This window comes from Solanum verrucosum, unplaced genomic scaffold (assembly GCF_900185275.1).
Source record: "Solanum verrucosum unplaced genomic scaffold, falcon-dt-bn FXZP01000287.1, whole genome shotgun sequence".
Lineage (NCBI taxonomy): Eukaryota > Viridiplantae > Streptophyta > Magnoliopsida > Solanales > Solanaceae > Solanum > Solanum verrucosum.
This window is the reverse complement of record NW_026020292.1, coordinates 2,368,959-2,391,255: the sequence shown is the minus strand read 5'-3', so window position 1 is coordinate 2,391,255 and position 22,297 is coordinate 2,368,959. Positions and strand designations below refer to the sequence as shown.

General features: G+C 30.6%; 2 protein-coding genes and 2 pseudogenes across 5 annotated transcripts in view; 1 reads left to right on the top strand and 3 right to left on the bottom strand.

The window, feature by feature from the left end:
• The window catches only part of LOC125834553 (auxin response factor 8-like), a 771,942-nt gene that overhangs the window by 112,917 nt on the left and 636,728 nt on the right, over window positions 1-22,297 (bottom strand). The gene's annotated exons all lie outside the window — the stretch shown is intronic.
• LOC125834587 (uncharacterized) lies at window positions 11,479-12,101 on the bottom strand. The gene has a single exon (XM_049513727.1). It carries the CDS (start codon window positions 12,099-12,101, stop codon window positions 11,481-11,483), a length of 621 nt encoding a protein of 206 aa, XP_049369684.1. The 3' UTR covers window positions 11,479-11,480.
• Window positions 16,895-17,457, top strand: LOC125834590 (uncharacterized; annotated as a pseudogene).
• LOC125834561 (uncharacterized) lies at window positions 18,427-22,017 on the bottom strand (annotated as a pseudogene).

Genomic DNA, 22,297 nt, shown 5'->3' with positions numbered 1-22,297 from the left:
TTTTCTTTTTTTGATTTGTCTTTTCCCCAAAAACTACATAATTAAACGTCGCTAAAGTAATTTTAAAAAATGGATAGTGACACTTTTAGTACTAGATTTATTAAGTAGGCAAACCTGAAACAGTAAAACTAAATTAGAATCTTATAATTGTTGCCTAACCTCTTTTTACCTAACAAAATCATTTTAAGTTAATAATGTAAAGTTTGTTATAATTAATAATCGAAGTACTTTTATGTATTTTAGGCAAGAAGGCAATACGAGTTCTTTTTTAAATTTAGTCCAGAATATTCGAATCAATTTTATATAGAGTATAGTAAGTTTTTTTTTTTTTTTTCATTCGGTGTTCGGAGTCTATATTAGAGCTCCGACTAAATTCGAGTCGTGCATTGCAGGGCTCATTCTGAGATGGCGCTCCCAACAGAATTTTCTCCATACCTAAAACTCAAACTCGAGTTCTCTGATTAAGGGTGGGCACTTTCACTAGTGCACCATACCCATGTTGGTGTATAGTTTTTTTGTTTTTTTTTTTTTACCGTGGTTTCCGGGCGTCGCTTTGCGAACCCGACTAGCTATACCCACCGGGTCCCGCTGTTTCAAGGCGGGTCCACCACGGTTAGTTCCACGGGGCCCTGGAGACACGGCCGGTTTGTAATGCCTCCAGTGGCCCTGCTGGGGCTCGAACCATGTTGGTGTATAGTAAGTTGTCGATTATAGTTCTTTTATGGTATGGTGTGCCATGCTTATTTGACTCGGAATTTTACTAGTATAATTCCATACATATATAGTTATGCATAAGCTTTCATATGCAGATATCATTTATATTTAATTTATAATTTCTGCCTCTCAATTCTCATAGAGTATTTAAACTATATATTCCGTTCATTACACTTTGTTTAGTATTATTTTATTTTAAATTTGTCACAAAAAGATTTAATTTTATATTTCTCATATAAAATATTTTATGCACGAACATTATGTCATGTTTGGATGTGCTTCTGTCCTTAAAAAGAGTTCTCCGAAAGAGAGAATGAAAATCGAATTGTAATCGAAATTATAAATTTCAAAATATAATTATTTAAATGTTTTGGAACAGTTGATTCTCTAAAAGTGGGAACGAAAATCGAATCGTTATTGAAATTATAAATTTCAAAATATAATCATTTAAATGTTTTGGAACATTTGATATTATGAGTTTCAAAATCTTTATTTTTTACTGTGTTAAGTCAATGGCGGCTCTACGAGTCTAAAAGAGGACAACAAATTTAGGCACCTAATTTGAGGAGCCTCATTTTTTTAAAAACAATAATAAGTTATAGATATTTATTTTTAAAGAAAAAAGTATTGGTATTATTTATAGAAAATATATACTTTTCATACGAGAGAAAGAATTAGTAAAAATTTGACAAGTCTAGAATAATATGACTCAAGGAAATTAAATAAATTGGCTATAATAAACTTCATTTAAATAATTAAAAATCAAGGCCTCCAACCTCCGTTTGAGTTTAACTTTAGGCCATTTTGAGTTGTCTCGTGTCTAATCTAATAATAGAAGGGCAAATGAGTAATAAATTATTTGTGCAACACGTACATATATACGAGGATAAAAATATCAAACACTATTATTTCTATAAGATGTCATGAGTTTGGAAGTAGTATTTATAAAAATAAATAAATATTTTTTTAAATTTTTTATATGGTATTCAATGTCTATATCGGAGTTTGACTATTTTGAATTTGCATTGCATAGAACACCATTCGGAAAAAAACACTTCCTACCATGAATTTTTTCATATCCAACTCAAATTCAAAAACTCTTAGGAGTATTAAAGAAGAAATAACCTTATTCGTTGGTAATAGTATTTATAGAACTTGACGCCCAAGATTATTATATATACTTTTAATGAAAATAGATTTTAGAAGTCAATAATTGTACCACGTAGAGTAACAGCCACCATTCCTTTGTGACAATGACAACATATATAAACTTGACATGACTGTACTTTTAGTTTGAGCCTAGAATTTATATTTATACTTAACTTTATAGGTATTAATTATCATGTAATAAATTAATTGGGTGTTCTCTTACATTACTTTGGATGATAAAAAAGATCTAGCTAGCTAACCCCTAATTAATTAATTATATTCCTATTGTTTAAATAAAGAAAAATCACATCTCACGTACATTGCTTGAAAAAATAAAACAATATTTTTGTAAATGAAAAAATTCATCAAGATTAAAGCGTCTTAAAAGAAATTGTCATAGAAGAATAAAATGATAGGCAGAATACATAAATATATACCATTTAAATTGACCTCATTTCAAATTTATGTCGTAATAGTAATTAGACGAGTCCCTATTGTTGTTGTTGTGTGCAACATTAATGTGTGTGGTAGAGAGTAGGTGAGCAGTAGTGATGGAGAAAGTGAAATTCCACCCAAAAATGCAAACTTTTCATCTTTCTCTCTCTCTATATATATGTATGTATATGTAGACATTGAAATTTTGTGAGACGTGTTCAATTCGAATTAGGAAGGTATGTTCAGTTTTAATTAGAATATTTGAAGGCTATTCAATCTTAAATCTTAGTCCATGCCTATATAAAGGGTACTAAATTTCCTTAAAAGAAATATCTCAAATATTCCACAAAAGTTATGGAATATTCATATAGAGATCAAATCTAAATCATCCTAGTTCGAGAAATATGTCACTAATGGCCCTCGAATCATTAATAAATCTTAGGAGAGTAGAATCAAGAGAGCAACAAAATTATATCCGCAATCTTTATCAATAAAGTCATGTTTCTTCTTATTTTACTGGACTTAGGTTATTGTTGCAGCTAAATATTGTATTGGTTAATTGGTACCAAAGGACTACTGAAAGGAAAATGACATTCATTTTTTCTACTTCAGTAAAATCATCTGTCATTTTTCTAATTATTTTTACATGAACATTTAAAATACTTTGAGAAAAGACATAAAGTAACCACTGAAGTTGTTTTGAATTTTCAAAAAGACACTTTAAGTTTGCGGGTATCCTATTACCCCATTGAACAACTTCAAAATAGTATGCATACCCCATTTTTCACCCAATACCACTTATACATACAAAAATATTTGTAAGTCACGCACTAATAGTCACTTGACACGTGTTAAATGTAATTTTTAATTATTTTTTATTTGATTTCTTTGCTTTTCTTTTTCTTTTTTTTTTCTTTTTTTTTCTTTTTCTCTTTCTTCTTCGCCTCAACTTGTGTTCTTCAAGTAGCCCTTCCTTCATCATCGCTGCAACAATCATCAATCCCGCTGTGGCGGGACTGATTTCGCAGTAACACTACCAATTATTTGTTAAACTACCACCAATTAATTTATTTATGAAAATAAACACCGTCAAATAATCAAAATTCAAATACTCAAAATATCATCAACTCAAAATTTGAAATTTAAATCACCACCTTCTCCAACTTCTTACTTCTAAATCAAGTTTTCCATAGTTTCATTGCTCCAAAATCTCAATCTTGATTTGTAGGAGGAAAAAATTACTAAACTAATTTGTTATTAAAAAAATAAGAATGAACACAACAACATTAGTTTTTTAAAAAAAACAATGACCATAAAACGAAAAAGAAAAAAAGGAAAAAAGAATGAAGGAAGACATGGATATGCCCCAAGAAATATGGATAAGCTAGTGATGTTACGGAAGATGAGAAAAAAGATTTGAAAAAATAAAAACTATTCCTAATAAAGGTAAAAAAATTAATACATGGATTTTTATGGGTGTTTTTTCAAAATAAGTCAAATTGGGAGTGCCAAAAATATGTTGATCTTGCTATGGAAAAAACTATGAGATTGAAAAATTAGGGCTACCAATTGCTATTTTGGATTTAAATTTGGGGAAGATGACATAAATTAATTAAATAATTAATAATAAAGAAAGAAAATGACACGTGGCACTTTTAAATTGGTCCATGGCAGTGAAAACATTGCATGACGCGCCTCATTTGTGTGGTAACAACCCGACAAGGGAATGGGTCAAAATGGCCCATTTACAAAGATATTAAATAGTTTTATGAGGTGATAGGATATTTTAAAAATTAATGTATCTTTATGTAAATACGAGACAACTTTAATAGTGTTTTTATGTCTTTCCTCAAATACTTACTATACTTGTCTAACATTCAAGGTACGTACATGTGCACTCTTGATGTGTATATGAATGTGTCAGGGTGTACCCTGGCCTAGCTTCATGATGTTGATATGAGTTTGAGAGAGAGAATTCAAAAGGATAATACACAAATTTTTCGTTAATTTGACTTTAGCTGATAATTATGTGTTTCACTTTTAGGTGTATATAGGTAGATATTTAAATTTATATAAAGTTGATCAAGTAGATATACGCATCTTACGTGGTGTCCTACATGACAATTTACATCCTACGTAGCGCTCTACGACTATTTTACCACATAGGACGTGTGAGTTTACTTGTTCAACTTTATACAAAATTAAGTGTCTACTTATGCATATCAAAGTTTGAGGACATAATTATCAGTTGTAGTCGAGTTAAGACTACGTTTATGCATTATGCCGAATTCACAATGTAGGACTCTTTTTATGATAAAAAATAAATATTCTCTTATTTATTTGAATATTATATTTTAGCCTTAAATTCAATTTCGACTTGAAGTTGTTTTTCAAATTTGAAAAAATGAACAATTTATAACGTGTTTTTCAAATAGCTAATAAGTTTAGAATAAATACAATGTTTTTTTCTTCTACACAATAGTGGATATGTTACACCTAAGAAATGACATCTAAGACAACTGCATTTATTTTCTGTACGTAACATATTTTTGAAGGCATTCCACGCTTTTAACATATGTTTTAAATTATTGAGAATTTTATTGACATAATCGATAATTTATCGTTTAACAGTTTTTTTCCATATAGATTTAGCTAATTGATCAAACTTTAATTCAGTAAAAAAATTGAACATAAAATATAGTGTACTAGTCTTTAATATAATTTTCTCACATAGTACGGATAATCTCCTCACGTTGAACTTGCATTTCTCGGTCATATGACCGAGAAGACGAACCAACATTGTTACTTTGAGCCATTTGTTGATCAATATCATTCGCAACTATATTTTCATGCTCATAGACCATAAATATTTTATCACTCCTTTGGTATTCTCGCAAATAATTATGCAGCACTGCCCAAACTATGTCAATTTTCACTTGTGTGTCAATATCATAATGATTCATGCCTTGTTTCGTGTGCAATTACACACTTTTAGTGCATTAATTTCATGCTAAAAATCAAACATATTTGAAGTAGTGATTATCAAACATACATCACCAATTTTGTCTTTTTTCATATTAAATTGATTTAAACATTTTCATATGTAGCCGAAAGAGACTTTTTTTATTATGTAAAATAAAAAAAAGTATTACTCACTCTGTTCTTATTTATATTCACCAAATCAATTTCTACTTTATCATTTATATTCATCAAATTTAAAGTAATAATAAATTTTATATTGGTGAGAATAATAAATTTTAAAAAGTAATGATGTAATTCTAAACTTTATTTACGTATGAAATATATGGTTATTAGATATAAATGTGGGGTTGTTTTAACAAAATATAAACTTGTGGGTCAATTTTTATATTTAATAATCCAAATCAATATGTAATTCTCATATCATGATTTTTGGAGAATATGAAATTGCATATTCAAACGCTGATTTCATCTCACGATTTTATATCATGATATGATATCGCATGGTCAAACGCCTGCTAACTTTAGCATCTTCCTTTGTTAACACAAAGATTTATTGAATGTTTGGCCAAATTTTTGGCAAGTCTATTTTCTCTTCTCCAAAAGGGTGCTTTATGGGAGATTTAGGGCTCGTTTGGTGTGAGGGATTAGAAATAATAGTGATGGGATAAGGAAATAGTGATGGGATAAAAAAAAAAATTATGTTGTTTGGTTGGCAAGTCCGGGATAACTTATCCCGGGATTAATAATTAGTACCGGGATAAGTTATCCCTCCCCATGGGTGGTATAGTAATCCCGGGATAACTTATCCCGAGATAGAATAGGTAAATGACAAATATGTCCCTTTAAATCCTTTTTATATATCATTTTTTACATTTATGTATATTTACATTTTTTTTAATACCATGTATAATAATATTTACTACTCCTTATTTTTATGATAATTATACATATTTTTCTATTAAAAAATTATACTATATAAATATAATTTTTATTTATGAATTTATTTGACTAATTCTTATGTTTATTTTATTTTGATTTCTCATAAATTTTCTTCTCTTTAATAAACTTAAGAGGAAAGTTCTATTTTTAAGCTAAATAAGAAAAAAGTTATATTTTTAAATACACATGGTACTTATCATGGGAATACATAAACAAAAATATTTAAGTTAAAAAAAATAAAAGTTTTATTTTAAAAAATGAATAACTAAAGCTCACAAAGAAAAATTTAAAAAGTTTAAATAAAGTGAAGGGTAATTTTGTAAACAAACAACTTGTTCTTAAAATTTATCAATATATATTATTTTGAATATAACAAACCAAACACTCAATAAGAAATAATCCCAGGACAACTTATCCCATCATAACTAATCCCAACATAACTTATCCCAACATAACTTATCCCATCATAACTCATATTCAAACCAAACGACCCCTTAAAGTGTTTGGCTATAATTAAAAGTTTTTTTAAATAGTAACATAAGCAATTTTTATTGTTGGAAGAAGTTAGAAGTCATAAATATTTGCTTTCCCAAAAAGCAAAAGTAAAAAATAATTTATTTTCAAGATAAAGTTATCTTTATAAACAATTGTATTTATAACAATAGTTATTACTATTAATTTAAATCATGCTTTTTCACCTATTAGCCTCCTGATAAATATGGCGCACTTTTGATCGATTTATCCATTCAACATATATGAACACAATATGTTTTTTAGTATGAATTGATAAAGTCTTTATTTTGAGAATTTGTTTTCACAATTAATGAAATGAAAAAGGTGTCAATTGTTTTTGTGCTAGTTACGAAAAAAATCATATTATATACGAGTCCAATATTCATTCATAATTTTTTAAGTGATGCTAATTAAACGATTTGAAATCATCTCATTAAATATAAATAAATATCTGAGCAATATTATTAATATAAAAAATTTAAGGGGTGAGTGCCATTATTTTATTATACACTAATTAAATTAAAATATAACAAAAAATATTTTTTGATAACTCTTTCCAAAAGTATACTCAAATAGACACGTTGATAGAAACTTGTCCACTTCAGCCTCAACTCTTTCTTATGTAATAAAAAATATAAGAGAATACACACAATATATTGATAATATAGTGGAGTAATATTGCCTTATTTATAAACATCATCATTATCTAGAAATGTGATGACACTCAATGAGGTTGTTGTAATTGATAATGTCTCAAAAAAAAAGATGACTTGTGATTGGCATGATTTTAATGTTTGGTGAGGTTAAGGTTTAATTTGGACATGGTATGAAAATATGAATGATGATTGCAAGGGTGTCGGATTTTTTGACAACTTCAGCAAAACTGCTCAATTGCCTTTCAATTTTTATGTCTCAACTACAAAAAATAGAGAGAACACTTTTGCTTCTACACTTCCCATTGTCTCTTCTTCTTCTTTTCTTTGTGCCTCATACAATAATTGCCTCATTTCTAAAGGCTTCCATGTCTTTTTTCTTACAAAAGTTATCCAAACTAGCAATTTCGATCCACATATTACTCTTTATAATGGTACTTTGAAAAATTATTTAACATTATTAGAATTATGTAATTTTAAAGTATATATTTCTGCTTTGAAAACACACACACATGTATAGTTGACCACACATACATGATACATACAATTACAATTAGATATTGAGAAAAGACATAAAGTAACCATTGAAGTTGTCCCGACTTTTCAAAAAGACACTTTAACTTTGCGAATGTCCTATTACCCCATTGAACAACTTCAAAATAGTATGTATACCCCATTTTTCACCCAATACCACTTACACAAAAATATTTGTAAGCCACGCACTAATAATCACTTGACACATGTTAAAAGTAATTTTTAATTATTTTTATTTGATTTCTTTGCTTTTTTTTTTCTTCTTTCTTTTTCTCTTTCTTCTTCGCCTCAACTTGTGTTCTTCAAGTAGCCATTTCTTCATCATCGCTGCAACAATCATCAATCCCGTTGTGGCGGGACTGATTTCACAGTAACACTATCAATTATTTGTTAAATTACCACCAATTAATTTATTTATGAAAATAAACACCGTCAAATAATCAAAATTTAGATACTCAAAATATCACCAAGTCAAAATCTGGAATTTAAATCACTACCTTCTCCAACTCCTTACTCTCAAATCAAGTTTTCCATAGTTTCATTGCTCCAAAATCCCAATCTTGATTTGTAGGAGGAAAAAAATACTAAACTAATTTGTTATTCAAAAATAAATAAAAAAATAAGAATGAACACAACAACATTAGTTTTTTTTAAAAAAACATTGACCATAAAACGAAAAAGAAAAAAGAAAAAAAGGAAAAAAAAAATGAAGGAAGACATGGATATGCCCCAAGAAATATGGATAAGCTAGTGATGGTAGGGAAGATGAGAAAAAAGATTTAAAAAAATAAATACTATTCCTAATAAAGGTAAAAAAATCAATACATGGATTTTTATGGGGTTTTTTCAAAATAAATCAAATTGGGAGTGCCACATGACAATTTTACGTTGGTCTGAAGCTGTATCAAAAGCCCTTCACGCGCCCATATTTTGTGACAATATGAGTGGTGTTAAAATTAATCGGTATATTTATTGAGGATTTAGATGGTTTTATGGGGTAATAGGACACTCGCAAAGTTAAGATGTCTTTTTGAAAATTCGGAACAACTTCAATGGTGATTTTATGTCTTTTCTCTTAGATATTATATGAATGTAGTTTTCAGTTAGGATGAGATATTCTCTGTGTACGGATACATATATTTTGCTACATTTTGAATTATAGCAAAATCTTGCTTTTTGTAAACTTTTTTTTGCAAAAATGGGCGTTGATAATATATTATTTACGAAATTTTATCTATTATTTTACTTCCTTAATTCCAAATTAAAAATAACTTTAGCTCAAAAATATATATCTCATTATAATTGTCACTTTAGGAATTCAAGATTAAAATTAGTAATTGTTTCCAATTATTATATCTCAATATTAAAGTAGTAGTTTTTTTATTTTAATATTGCTCTTTTTTTAAAAATAACTTAGTAAATTATATTATATATTTATAATGTGCCTGATTTTCTATATTCTCCTCTTATTCTGAAAATTTGTTGAACTTCCATATGTTCATATACGTCTCTGTCTCTCTATGAGATATCATTCTCCTTGTAACTATTTCACTATTATTGTTGCTATATGATGACTATTAATAAAAAATAATTTAAATTGTTTGTTTACGAAAATAATTGAAGTTGATTTCTTTTTCTCTATGTTTCAATTTTAAAAACTTAACAAACCTAAAGATTTCACCTTTTGCTTGTACACACATCCAACATGCCCTCTCTAAATAAATTAGGCCTTCATTATCCAAGCATCATTGGAATTTGGATCCGAAAAAGAAGAGTTGCAACTTCTGTCCAATTGCATGTCCCAAGGCCCAATGATAAGTTATATATAGGAAAAAATGAGACTCTACCATCACAACAAATTTCATTTTGATAACTACTATAAATTAATCTTAGCAAAACACAAAGAAAGCCTAAATCATTATTGAGATGATTTCAAATATATAAAATAAAGTAATTAGTTTACAATAACTATAATCATATTTTATTGATATATGTCGAGATGTGAGGTACAGATGATGATCACCCCGAGTATGCATCATTGCCCTTGACAGACACTCCAGAAAAGTAAAAAATTAAGAAGTCCATAATCAACAATCTCAAAAGATAGCCAAAAGTCATAGAAATTATACACTAACTAAACATTATGGACACTCAAAAAGCTAAATATAGCTTACATATATACATGAGTTATACACTGACTATACATAATGTTGTACTCAAAATACTGAATATAGATTAACTATATATGAGGAATACATTAACTATTCATTTCCGACCAATTCAAAATCTCCTCTAAATAGTCCCAAATTTTAGGTATGAAATCATCTCGATGTTTTGATATATAATTTGCTCAAAATTTGATGAAGGCGTAATTAACACATCACATTATATCTCATAGCAGTGACTAGTGACCCTTTGCCCCTAAAATAATATTACTCTCAATCAGCTAAATAATATTCTTCCAGTTAGGGATACTCTTGAATTGATTATCTACTAAAGTTAGCATGTTTGAATTAACTTATTTTAGGTGTTTTTAAGCCAAAACAACTTGAGCATGGTAAGGATCCATAGGAACCTATTAATAGTTTGTCTTTCTAGCTAAGCCATTTCAATAAAAGTTATTGAGCTAGAGAACTACATGTGTTAGGGAGAACAATATGAAGTTTTGATGATTAATAAATGAGTAAATAAACATGAAAAATTATGCAGAAAATAGGTCCATCACATGTCTCAACAAAGGACAGGTAGTTTTCATATGTACAAGAAATCAATCCCTATCTAGGTTTACAAAAAAAACTTGCTATCAAGAGTGCATCATAAGCAGTGAAGGAACCATGTCCTTTACGGTGACTAGAAGAGACTGTTGATCAAGCCAAAGGTAGATTGGAAGCACGAAGAAATCTCTAAGTTGTTCATATATAGCTAGTCTGTTCAACTCCTTTAAGATGAAGGGCGATATCCTATGAATTTTTCTAAGTAAAGTACCAGAAATCAAACCTTGTATTATTAATGCAACCAATCAAACAACCACTTACCTCTGTTCAGGAGCTTCTTCAAATCGAAGAATGCAAAACCCATAACTGTAAAGAGAATCGTGCTGCAATCCTCAATCGTAGATAAAAATCATAACTTTGATGTATGGAATAACTTACAAACACTTGATAGATTTCCATAAATATAATGATATTGTGTAAAGCATCATCTGCCTTATATTAGAACAATTCAATGGAACACAAAGGTAACATTTTCCATCAAAATCAATGAGTAATGAACCTCTTAAACACAATGGGAGGTGCCCGTTGCCACATATTCAATCAACAAACAATAAAGATGATCAATAATCAAATATATCGGGTTCATCAAATTAAGCTTTAGTATGTAATGGAGGTGACACCTACTCCATAACATTGATTATGGTAATTTACAACTTCCCCTTAAATCATCAAAAGTAATATAAACACGAATGTAATCACATCACATTTAAATGCATTTGATTAATATAATATGCATTCAAATGTATTTAAAGATAAAGAGAAGGATCAACTGTTTACACTGTTTCCCTCAAACCACATCCTTTGCCGGCTTCTTCAGATCATCATCCACAACCTTAGTAGGAAGAACCACATACCCCATCTTCTTGGGACTAGCATGATCATCACTGGAATCCTCAAAATCCAAGGTCGTGGGCCAGAACAGAGACCAAATCAGGTACATCATTGCAGCTGTTAAAGCGCCACATCCAGCGCCAAAAAGCATAGCTCCCATAACCCCCATGATATCCTTTGTCCGGTCACGAATTGAGCTCTTGACAGACGAGTAAAACTCTACCGGAATCATCGAAGACGATCGCTTCGAAACGTCTTCTTCTTCTCTTTCAACAAGCTGATCTTCTTCCCCAGAGAAAATTGAGTTACGCAGGAGGGAAATGGAGGGTTTGTTATATTGCAATTTGCTTTCATCGTCGGGGAAAGGGGCTATTGTGAAGAAGAAAGTTAAGAATCGGGGAGAAAAGGAAGGGTGTTGGAGATTGAAATTAGGATTAGGGTTTGAAGAGTGGGCTGCGGGGATGGGGTAATAGGAGGCGGAGGTGAAGAAGAAAAGGGTTTTGCATGGCCGAGCGGTAGCAGAGACGGCGAGGAGAGAGAGCCCAAGAAGGAGAAGAGGAAATTTCCAGGTTGCCATTGACTCATAAGAGAGAGAAACTTTTTGGGATGAGGAAATGGAGAATACCAGGTGAAGAATTTGGAAACAGAACTTTCAAAAATGACTATAGTATATTTTTAGAGCAACTTTCACATATAACAAATAAAAAAGGAAAAATCAGTTACGCGTATACTTTTTAAAAAATATTTACTATATTTGTCAATATTTTTTTTTTAACCATATATGACAATTTGGCTGAATTAAATTAAATTCACTTCATCCTTTTCATCTTTCGCTCCCAATTTTCTCTCGCCACTTCTTACTCACAATTTTCTTCACAAATACGGCTATACTACCTTCAGAGATGTGTATTCAGTGATCAGTTTTGAGACGAATCAAATCGAGCAGAGAGTTGAGTTTGAAGTTTTTTGAAGTTTGAAAGGTTAGAAGCTTTAATTTTGATTGCATGTCTTAATTACTTGTTTAATTCATGCTTAATTCTCTATCTCGGCTATACTAACCTTCAGCGATGTGTATTCAGTGATCAATTTCGAGATGAATCAAGTTTGGGTAGAGAGTTGTGTTTGAAGTTTTTTGAAGTTTGAAAGGTTAGAAGGTTTAAATTCGATTGCAAGTCATTAGTTATTTGCTTAATTCAAGTTTAATTCTCTTTATCGGCTATACTCACCTTCTGCGATGTGTATTCAGTGATCAATTTCGAGATGAATCAAGTTCGGGCAGAGAGTTGAGTTTGAAAGGTTAGAAGTTTTAAATTCGATTGCATGTCATTAGTTACTTGCTTAGTTCAAGCTTAATTCTCTTTTTCGGCTATACGTGATCAATTTCAAGACGAATGAATTTCGAGCAATGATGTGTATTGAATTACTTGCTTAATTCACAATAGATACAAGTTTAATTCACTTGTTAGCATTTGTGTAATACAACTTTAATTCACTTTTCTGATTCAATTTTAATATAGTGTAACACACTTTTAATACAAGTTAAATTCATTTTTGAGTGTGCTAGATCTTTTGTGGAGAGGTTGTGGGAGTGTTTGATAAGATATGTTGAATTTATGAACGAGGAGGTTTTGGAGAAGAGTTTTGAAGTTTATAGGTGTGTGAGGTCAAGTACTCTGCTGTTGTTGGTTGATTTGTTATGATTTGATGACTTGTTTAAATTCTTTCTTAATTCACTCTTTTGATTGATTTTCTTGCTTAATTCATAATAGATTCAAGTTTAATTCAATCGATAGAACACTCTCTTGTCATTTCCTTAGTTATTTGTTTAAATTTTTTCTTAATTCACTCTTCTAATTCAACTTCAATACAGTGTAATACACTTTTAATACAAGTTTAATTCATTTTTGCAGTTTGTTTGTTGATTTGTTATGATTTGATGACTTGTTTAAATTCTTTCTTAATTCACTCTTCTGATTGATTTACTTGCTTAATTCATAATAGATTCAAGTTTAATTCAATCTATACAACACTATCTCGTAATTTCCTTAGTTATTTGTTTAAATTGTTTCTTAATTCACTCTTCTAATTCAACTTTAATACAGTGTAATACACTTTTAATACAAGTTTAATTCATTTTTGCGGTTTGTTGGTTGATTTGTTATGATTTGATTACTTGTTTAAATTATTTCTTAATTCACTCTTCTGATTGATTTACTTGCTTAAATCATAATAGATTCAAGTTTAATTCAATCTATACAACACTCTCTCGTCGTTTCCTTAGTTATTTGTTTAAATTATTTCTTAATTGACTCTTCTAATTCAACTTTAATACAGTGTAATACACTTTTAATACAAGTTTAATTCATTTTTACAGTTTGTTGGTTGATTTGTTATGATTTGATTACTTGTTTAAATTATTTCTTAATTCACTCTTCTGATTGATTTTCTTGGTTAATTCATAATAGATTCACGTTTAATTCAATCTATACAACACTCTATCGTCGTTTCCTAGTTATTTGTTTAAATTCTTTCTTAATTCACTCTTCTAATTCAACTTCAATACAGTGTAATACACTTTTAATACAAGTTTAATTCATTTTTGCAGTTTGTTGGTTGATTTGTTATGATTTGATTACTTATTTAAATTCTTTCTTAATTCACTCTTTTGATTGATGTACTTGCCTAATTCATAATAGATTCAAGTTTAATTCAATCTATACAACACTCTTTCGTCATTTCCTTAGTTATTTGTTTAAATTCTTTCTTAATTGACTCTTCTAATTCAACTTTAATACAGTGTAATACACTTTTAATACAAGTTTAATTCATTTTTGCAGTTTGTTGGTTGATTTGTTATGATTTGATGACTTGTTTAAATTCTTTCTTAATTCACTCTTTTGATTGATTTACTTGCTTAATTCATAATAGATTCAAGTTTAATTCAATCTATATAACACTCTCTCGTCATTTCCTTAGTTATTTGTCTAAATTCTTTCTTAATTCACTCTTCTAATTCAACTTTAATACGTGTAATACACTTTTAATACAAGTTTAATTCATTTTTGCAGTTTGTTGGTTGATTTGTTATGATTTGATGACTTGTTTAAATTATTTCTTGATTCACTCTTCTGATTGATTTACTTGCTTAATTCATAATAGATTCAAGTTTAATTCAATCTATACAACACTCTCTCGTCCTTCCCTTGTGCACACTATTCCTTTGTCATTTTGGTGCTTGTGCTTGCACTGCAATTTGGATATCACCAGGCACTGGCAGGGGAGTTGTTGAGTCTGGCATCTCTAGTCATCTGTTCTATGTGGTATGGGTTTGGCTTCTGGCACTTTAACTGTTAACTTCTTTTTGTTCTTGTTGTTGTTGGGTCTTTCAAGATCAGTGAAGTCTCCCTTTCATGGAGTAGCCTTGTTTGTCGTAGTGTTGAAGTTTCTTAGTTCAGGCTTTGTATTAGTATCTAGCTCTTCGATTCAGTTTTCTTCCCTGGATAGAAAGAGTCCCTTACTTTGTTGTCCAAAGTGTTGTTACATGGATGTTTTCAACTACGATAACTCTTTCCACAAGTGTATTTTTAGCTTTTAGTCCAGATGCTTATGTTTTGCAATGATCAAACTGGTGAGGACTCTTATGGGTATGGATATCTGGTATGTACTCCCTCAGTTCTGGATCTTTTCACACCCCAATAAAAATGCTCATCTATCTTTTGTTTTCTTGCTGCTCATCTTTGTTGCTTCCATTTTCTTTTTGTTTATCACACCAGTTTGAGTTTTGTGTGTTGGAAGGATGTATATACACTAATCTTTTCAAGTAATTACTTGTTTAATTCATGCTTGATTCTCTTTTTACTAATTCAACTTTAGTGTTGTGTAATACACTTTTTAATAATGTGCAGAAAAAAAATATAACTAATCTGGTTGTGCTGCTTTACTTCAATGGACGATGGGATCCTAGCAACAAATATATTAATTACTTGGCAGATGGTGTGTTGATAAATACGGAATCAACGTTTGCCACCCTCGTTTCTATAATTGCTACTCAATTGTCAATAGACACATCAACAAGTAAAGTTGAAATCAGATATAAAATTGATGAAAGGTCTCCTCCAATTCAAATTCATAATGATATGGGGGTAAAAGTATATGTTGAAACCAAAAGGAACATCGAGATATGGCAAGATACCCTTTGTGTGTCACAACAACTGAACCAGTCAACTTGGAGACTAATTCTGCACTTATTTCACTATTATGTTCAGACACTTCAGAAGATATGAGGGTGATACACAATTCATACTTCTCTAATACATTTAATGGTATTGGTGAAGCAATAGGGTTAATTGGCTTTAGATCATGTGAGGAAGTTGATGAGCTAGAAGAATTAGCACCAGACATCATTGTTAATCCCAATCACTCTTTATTTGAGGAAGATCAAGTGTATAAGAATAAATATGTCCTCATCAGTGCACTAAAAAGACATTCCATTCTTGAGCATTTTCAATTCAAGACAACAAGATCAAGCTCAATCAGGTAAGACCTAAATTCAAGTCACTTCAAATTATTGATTGTATATTAATTTTTTTTCAACAACTATTCGATACAGTGCCTAGGAGAAAACTGTAGTTGGAGTTTACGAGCTTCAAGCTTGAAAAAATCTCAAATGTTCAAGATTAGAGAGTTTGAAAGCGAACACACATGTTTGTTGCTACATAATTCATTATCGGAAAGGCAAGCAACTAAGTGTGTTGTTGGGAGTATTATTGTGGGTAAATGTGCTGAACCAGATGTTATTTACACACCAAAAGATATACAACGTGACATGTTAGCTGAATATGGTGTGCGACTCACATATATGCAAGCTTGGAGAGCTAAAGAAGCAACTCTTGAATTAGTCTGGGGTGATCCAATTCAATCATATGCAAAGTTGCCAAGCTACTTTCACATACTAAAGGCAACTTACCCTGGTTCTTATATAAGATTGCACAAATCAGAGGATGACCGTTTTCTATATGCTAGCTTTCTTCACCTCGATAAAAAGATGGGAATATTGTAGACCAATTGTAGTTGTTGATGGAACTTTCTTAAAATGAGCATACAAAGGGACACTACTAACCGATAATACCTTAGATACAACAGGTGAGACTTTCGAATATGATACTAGTATTTTCTATATTGAATTTCTGAACTATAAATTAAAAATAAATTATAATTGCAGTAAAAATGTATTAAAATTGTATTAAACAAATTGTACATGGTGCAGGGAGTATACTGCCACTTGCTTATGCCATTGTCGATTCAGAGAATGATGCATCTTGGAGGTGGTTTTTTGAGCAATTCAGAGACGCATTCGGTCAAAGATTAGAGATGTGTATCATTTTTGATAGGCATGCAAGCATTATTAAGGCAGCTTCGAGAGTCTATGATGAAGTACCTCATTTTGCGTATATGTGGCACTTACTGCAAAACATAATGAAAAACTTCAAAAAAAGTCAGCAAAGGGTAACTGAGTTGTTCTACTCTATGGCAAAAACATACACCATGACAGAATTTAATCAATGTATGACAATAGTTGAGAAGATAGATAAGAGGATCAAAGATTACTTGCTGAACATTGGATACAACAAATGGTCGCGTGTGCATGCTGAAGTTAACAGAACTTGGATGATGACATCAAATATAGCAGAATTAGTCAATTCAAGAACAAGACATGCCAAAGTTTTACAGTCTTGCACTTCTTGGAATTCATGAGACAGCTTGTCCAGAAATGGAATAACAATAACAGATCAAAGGCGGCATTTTCAGGTTTTCACCTTGGGAAAAAGTATGAAAATATATTGCGGCGCAATAAAACTGCATCAGAGAAATTAAGGATATGCTTGATCTGTAAATTATTTTTGCTAATATTTTTTCTTCTGATTCATATCTAACATCTCTCTTGATTATATTTTTTTCTTTTCATAGGTTGTAGAGACAAATAAATATGTGTATACGGTACTTGATGGTATTACACAATTCACAGTATGTCTTCACCAACGTACATGCACATGTAGGAGATTTCAATTGGATGAGTTGCCATGTCCGCATGCTTTGGTTGTTTTAACAATAAAACACACTGGTTATGAGAAATATTGCTCTGATTACTATACAAGAAAAAATTTATTGCTGATATATCAGTTTCAAATGGATCCCCTGCTAGATGAAAACACATGAAACACACCAACACATGTTCTTGAAGAGGTTGTACTTCCACCTCATGGAAAGAGACCTCTGGGAAGGACAAAAAATAAAAGATCACAGAGAGAAGATGGATTTAAGATGGTGAAAATTACATGCAACAACTGTGGACAACAAGATCACAACAGGAAGACTTGCAAAAATGTTAGGCCTTATGATCAAGAATAAGAATAAGAAATAAATTTGTTTTAGAATTTTGTTTTAGAAGCTCATTGGTTTACTATACGAATTTGGAGTCTGTTTATATGGTTGATTCACTTAGTTCCACAATCTCGTGTTATTCAGTTTAGTCGAATGTTTCCATGTTTATAGTTATATGTGATATGATATAGTTGAAATGATATTCGATAAAATGCAACTTAGTAATTGTTTAAAATTCCCATTGAATGTTTAGTTGGAACTGCATCTCTTATTTTAACTATTGATTACCTCAATGCTTAGTTTTCTTATTGTTGTTGAAACACCCAAATACGAATGGGTACAATCTACACCTAATTACGAGATCTGCAAATACCCAAATATGAAAAAAAGAAACATCTTTCGTACAAGCAAGTACCATCGCATGCCTGCACACATTTGCTCAATGAAAGCTAAGCAATCAGAAAGTTAAGAATAGACCAATATAGTTTTTCATATCCATACTAACTACAAACTGTTTTTACACCATATAGTTTTCATAGTCATACTAACTAATATAACTATATTTCTTTATCTATCCGGTCTTTCGTCTTCACTTTGAAGGTCACTCGCTTGCTTCCTTCTTGCATATTCCCATAATATAGCTCCAAATCTTTTTCGGAGAATGTCTGCCTTTACTTGTTGATTTAGAATATGTTGGCCATTACTTACAAACTCCGCAAATGCAACAACGAAAACTCCACAGTCCCTAAAAAATTCAATATAAAATTATTATCAAAATATCTACTTAATACAAAAAAGAATACCTATTTGAAATACTTATAGCGAGTCATCTTGTTGTTTGGGAAAACCTTTAGTTATGAAATGAAACTCAATTTTCTCGAGCTGATCTATCCCACTGTATTTCGGTGTTGTCTTCAATTCAGGACGCTTATCATAGAACTTGACCACACTCAAGTAATATGGTAAAACAATTGAAAGCATCTCAACAATATTTTTAACCTCAAAATTCACCCCATCCCTTGCTGGAAATGAATTATATACCTCCAAAGACCTTTGCCCAATATCAAACACAACAAAAATCCAATGACAACCCCCTTTAATGTTTAGTGGAAAAATAATATAATCCACTTTATCCCACGAAGTACTTGCCAACAAACGACGTCCATATATATACCGGGCAATATCATCAGAATCTTTTACTTTATAGTTCTTCTTATTCTCATGAGTATCACAAAGTTGAAAGAAAGAAGTAGTAATCTTTGTCTTGAACACACAATCAGTAGTCGTAAACTGAACATTACTGTTGGCTTCATATTTTCCTTTCTTTCTTAGATAATAGAAAATGATATCAATATGCTGCAAAAAATTAGAATTGAAATGTAAAAAAGAAATAGTCTCAAGAAACAAACATTCAATTAACCTCAAGAAACTCAGTAGGTGATATTGCAACACATAAGATTCACAAAAGTCTCACTACCATTCAAGTATCTTGGAGTTACTTTAGTCTCCAAGAAGTTGTCAGTTAGTCGGTGTCAACCACTTATAGATAAAATGTTGGGAAAGATAAACACGTGGACAGTCAGACGTTATCTTACGCAAGGAGACTACAATTGGTGTAATGTGTTCTAACCTCTATCCAAGCATTCTGGTCACAAATATTTCTCTTAATTACCTAAAGAAGTGTTGGAAAACAAGGACAAGTCGGAACAATGGGGAATTCATAGTGATTCAATTTGCTCACTATGTAATACATAATCTGAAACACATCAGCACCTATTCAGTCTAATGTGATTTGGCATAAATTATTGAACTAGCTATCCATCAATAGGAGCAGCTATCACATGATGAACTGAAGAGCTGGAGTGGGCTACAATTCATGCTACAAGTAAAGCAATACAAACTTAAGTGTATAAAATGATACAAGCAGTAGCAATAATCTACTTCATATGGCAAGAGAGAAATTACAGAATTTTTCAACCTAAGGAAAGGAACACAAAGGTGCTCACTAGACAAATCATTCAGGAAATTCAACAACAGAGGTAGTATGACTCCTAGAATGGCAAGTGTTATGAATAACAAATACTGACGTCCAACTAAACTTTATACAACTAACCTCATCACATCATTCTTGTCCAGAATGTGCCAATTTGAACCAGTGTCTTTCTGCTACATTACAAATACCTAATTCAAATGTTGTATTGATAGCATTAAGAGCATCTGTATAAGGTTTCTTTCCCCTATCAAAACATAAAAAAATTAAAACATAAATACTCGAAAACGGGACAACAACAAATAAAAAAGAGGTAACTAAGGAAACTAAAGAAGAGTGAATTAAGAAACTTGTATCTATTATGAATTAGTGGTAACGAGAGTGTTCTGTAGATTGAATTAAACTTGTATCTATTAAGAATTATGTAAGTTATTCAATAGTAACAAATAACAAACTTCAAAATGAATTACCTCTTCTTTGTGCCCATATAAAGCCACTTAGTGAATGAAACGATCAAATTCGATTCATTATCTCCTCCAGTTGCATATGAAAAAGGATGTTTTGTCTTAAAAAAACTGACGTGTTACACATAAAGTTCCTCTAGATTCGAAATGTTGTGTGTAGGGAGATGTTATTAACTTTCCTGGATTTTTCTTTCTGCCACGTTTCTTCGGTGTCACTTTCTTTTTGTTTTGATCAACAGTGGCTCTTTTCTTTAGATAAGATTCTTCAGTCCTATTAATCTGAGAAAGATCTTCATCAAGAAAAATAAAATCATCAAGAGTATGCAAAGGTTTTTGACAATCCTCTGTTGCATCTGCATACAGTAGACATATTGATTAATTTACAATCAACATATGCAACACTTATTTATGTTGACTTTGTTGACAACATTACCATCAGGTTGCGCCTCAACTGTATTCACATCAGCAGCCTCTTGGACTGTCAGAAAAATAAATATTTTAATAATGTTATTAAAATAAAATGAAAGAAGTTTATTTGAAGTTAAGAAAATTAATACCATTTATATCAGCAACAACCTCTGACAAAATTTTTTCAATAGCAATTCCTGCAACATCTTCCTCTGTAAATAACAAAAACATTTAAAATAAGACAATTGAATTAAAATATATGAAATATGTAATATATTTGTATAAAACCCTTCATTACCTATTTTACTTGATACTCTTTCAAAATTTTCAACGTCAGCAAATCTAACTGAAGTTTTAAGCACTTGAGATTCTTCATTTTGATTTGATCTCATAACATGAGCATTGTGCCCTCTTGATTCATTTACAGATGCATTAACATAGGGAGAGAATGTTGTATATGTAATTAACACATATTATAAGAAAAACATATTAAAATTGTGACATGACATCAATTTTGTAATCTACCGAGAGATTAGAAAGATGAACTAGAAAATGAAATATCGAGTTCCTATCACTTCTTCATGAACTGGAAGAAGTTACTGGACAAGAAAACAAGAATATAATACACTATATATTAAAAGTATATTATGACTATAACAGAAATGTATTGAAAATATAAACAAACCTCCATTGAAATCTAATCCACCCGAAAACGTCTCGCCAGCCTGCTTCTTAGATGGTTCCCTGACTTCTCGGATAACAGAGCTGCTACCACCACTCTTAGCAAACAACAAAGAAATATCCTCCAATAATTGTTTGCTAGAATTCACCACAAATTCTTTGATTTGATTAAATCCTAAATCAATCTTCTCTTCAAGTGCTTTGTTATTTTCATTCACCTAGTAGATATTAAACCATAACACAAAAATTAAAATATAAAAGTTTTGAAAAAAAAAGCCTAAAGTCAAGTTTGTATATACCTTTACAAGTTCTTTTCTCAATTCTATAACTTCATTAGTCGACATGTCTAGACCATGACTTGATCCTTTAGGCTCCAATTTTAAAATTTCAGCATTGTAATCACGAGGTTCGGAAGCTTGAATTTAGATACTTCATCTTCACTAGCCACTATGTTCTCAAACTGAAAAATCAAATAAACAAAATAAAAATAGATATAGTAACTTGAGTTGAACTAAACAATGCCATAAAATGTATTAACTTTGTACAAATACCTTATTTTTTGTAGGCATGAAGAGACATTTCTCAATATATTTTTGCCATAGACTTTCGGCAATTGTCTTCCAATTCAAGATTCTTGAAATTGAGTCAGCAACCCGAATAGCTATATCTTCATCAACTTTTGAACAACACTCAAATGTCCAAATTTGAAGAGCAAGAGGCAAGCCACCCAATCTATAGTATTTATGGGTTGACTTAAGCTCATGTCTCACAGAATCAGACAACTTTTTGTAGACATCTAAACCCCACGAATATGAATTAAATTGTCCACTTTCCACAAGGTAAAAATCT

Excerpts from the sequence above, each read along its gene's own strand:
- LOC125834587 (XM_049513727.1), bottom strand. The coding sequence starts at position 12,101 with ATGGCAACCTGGAAATTTCCTCTTCTCCTTCTTGGGCTCTCTCTCCTC.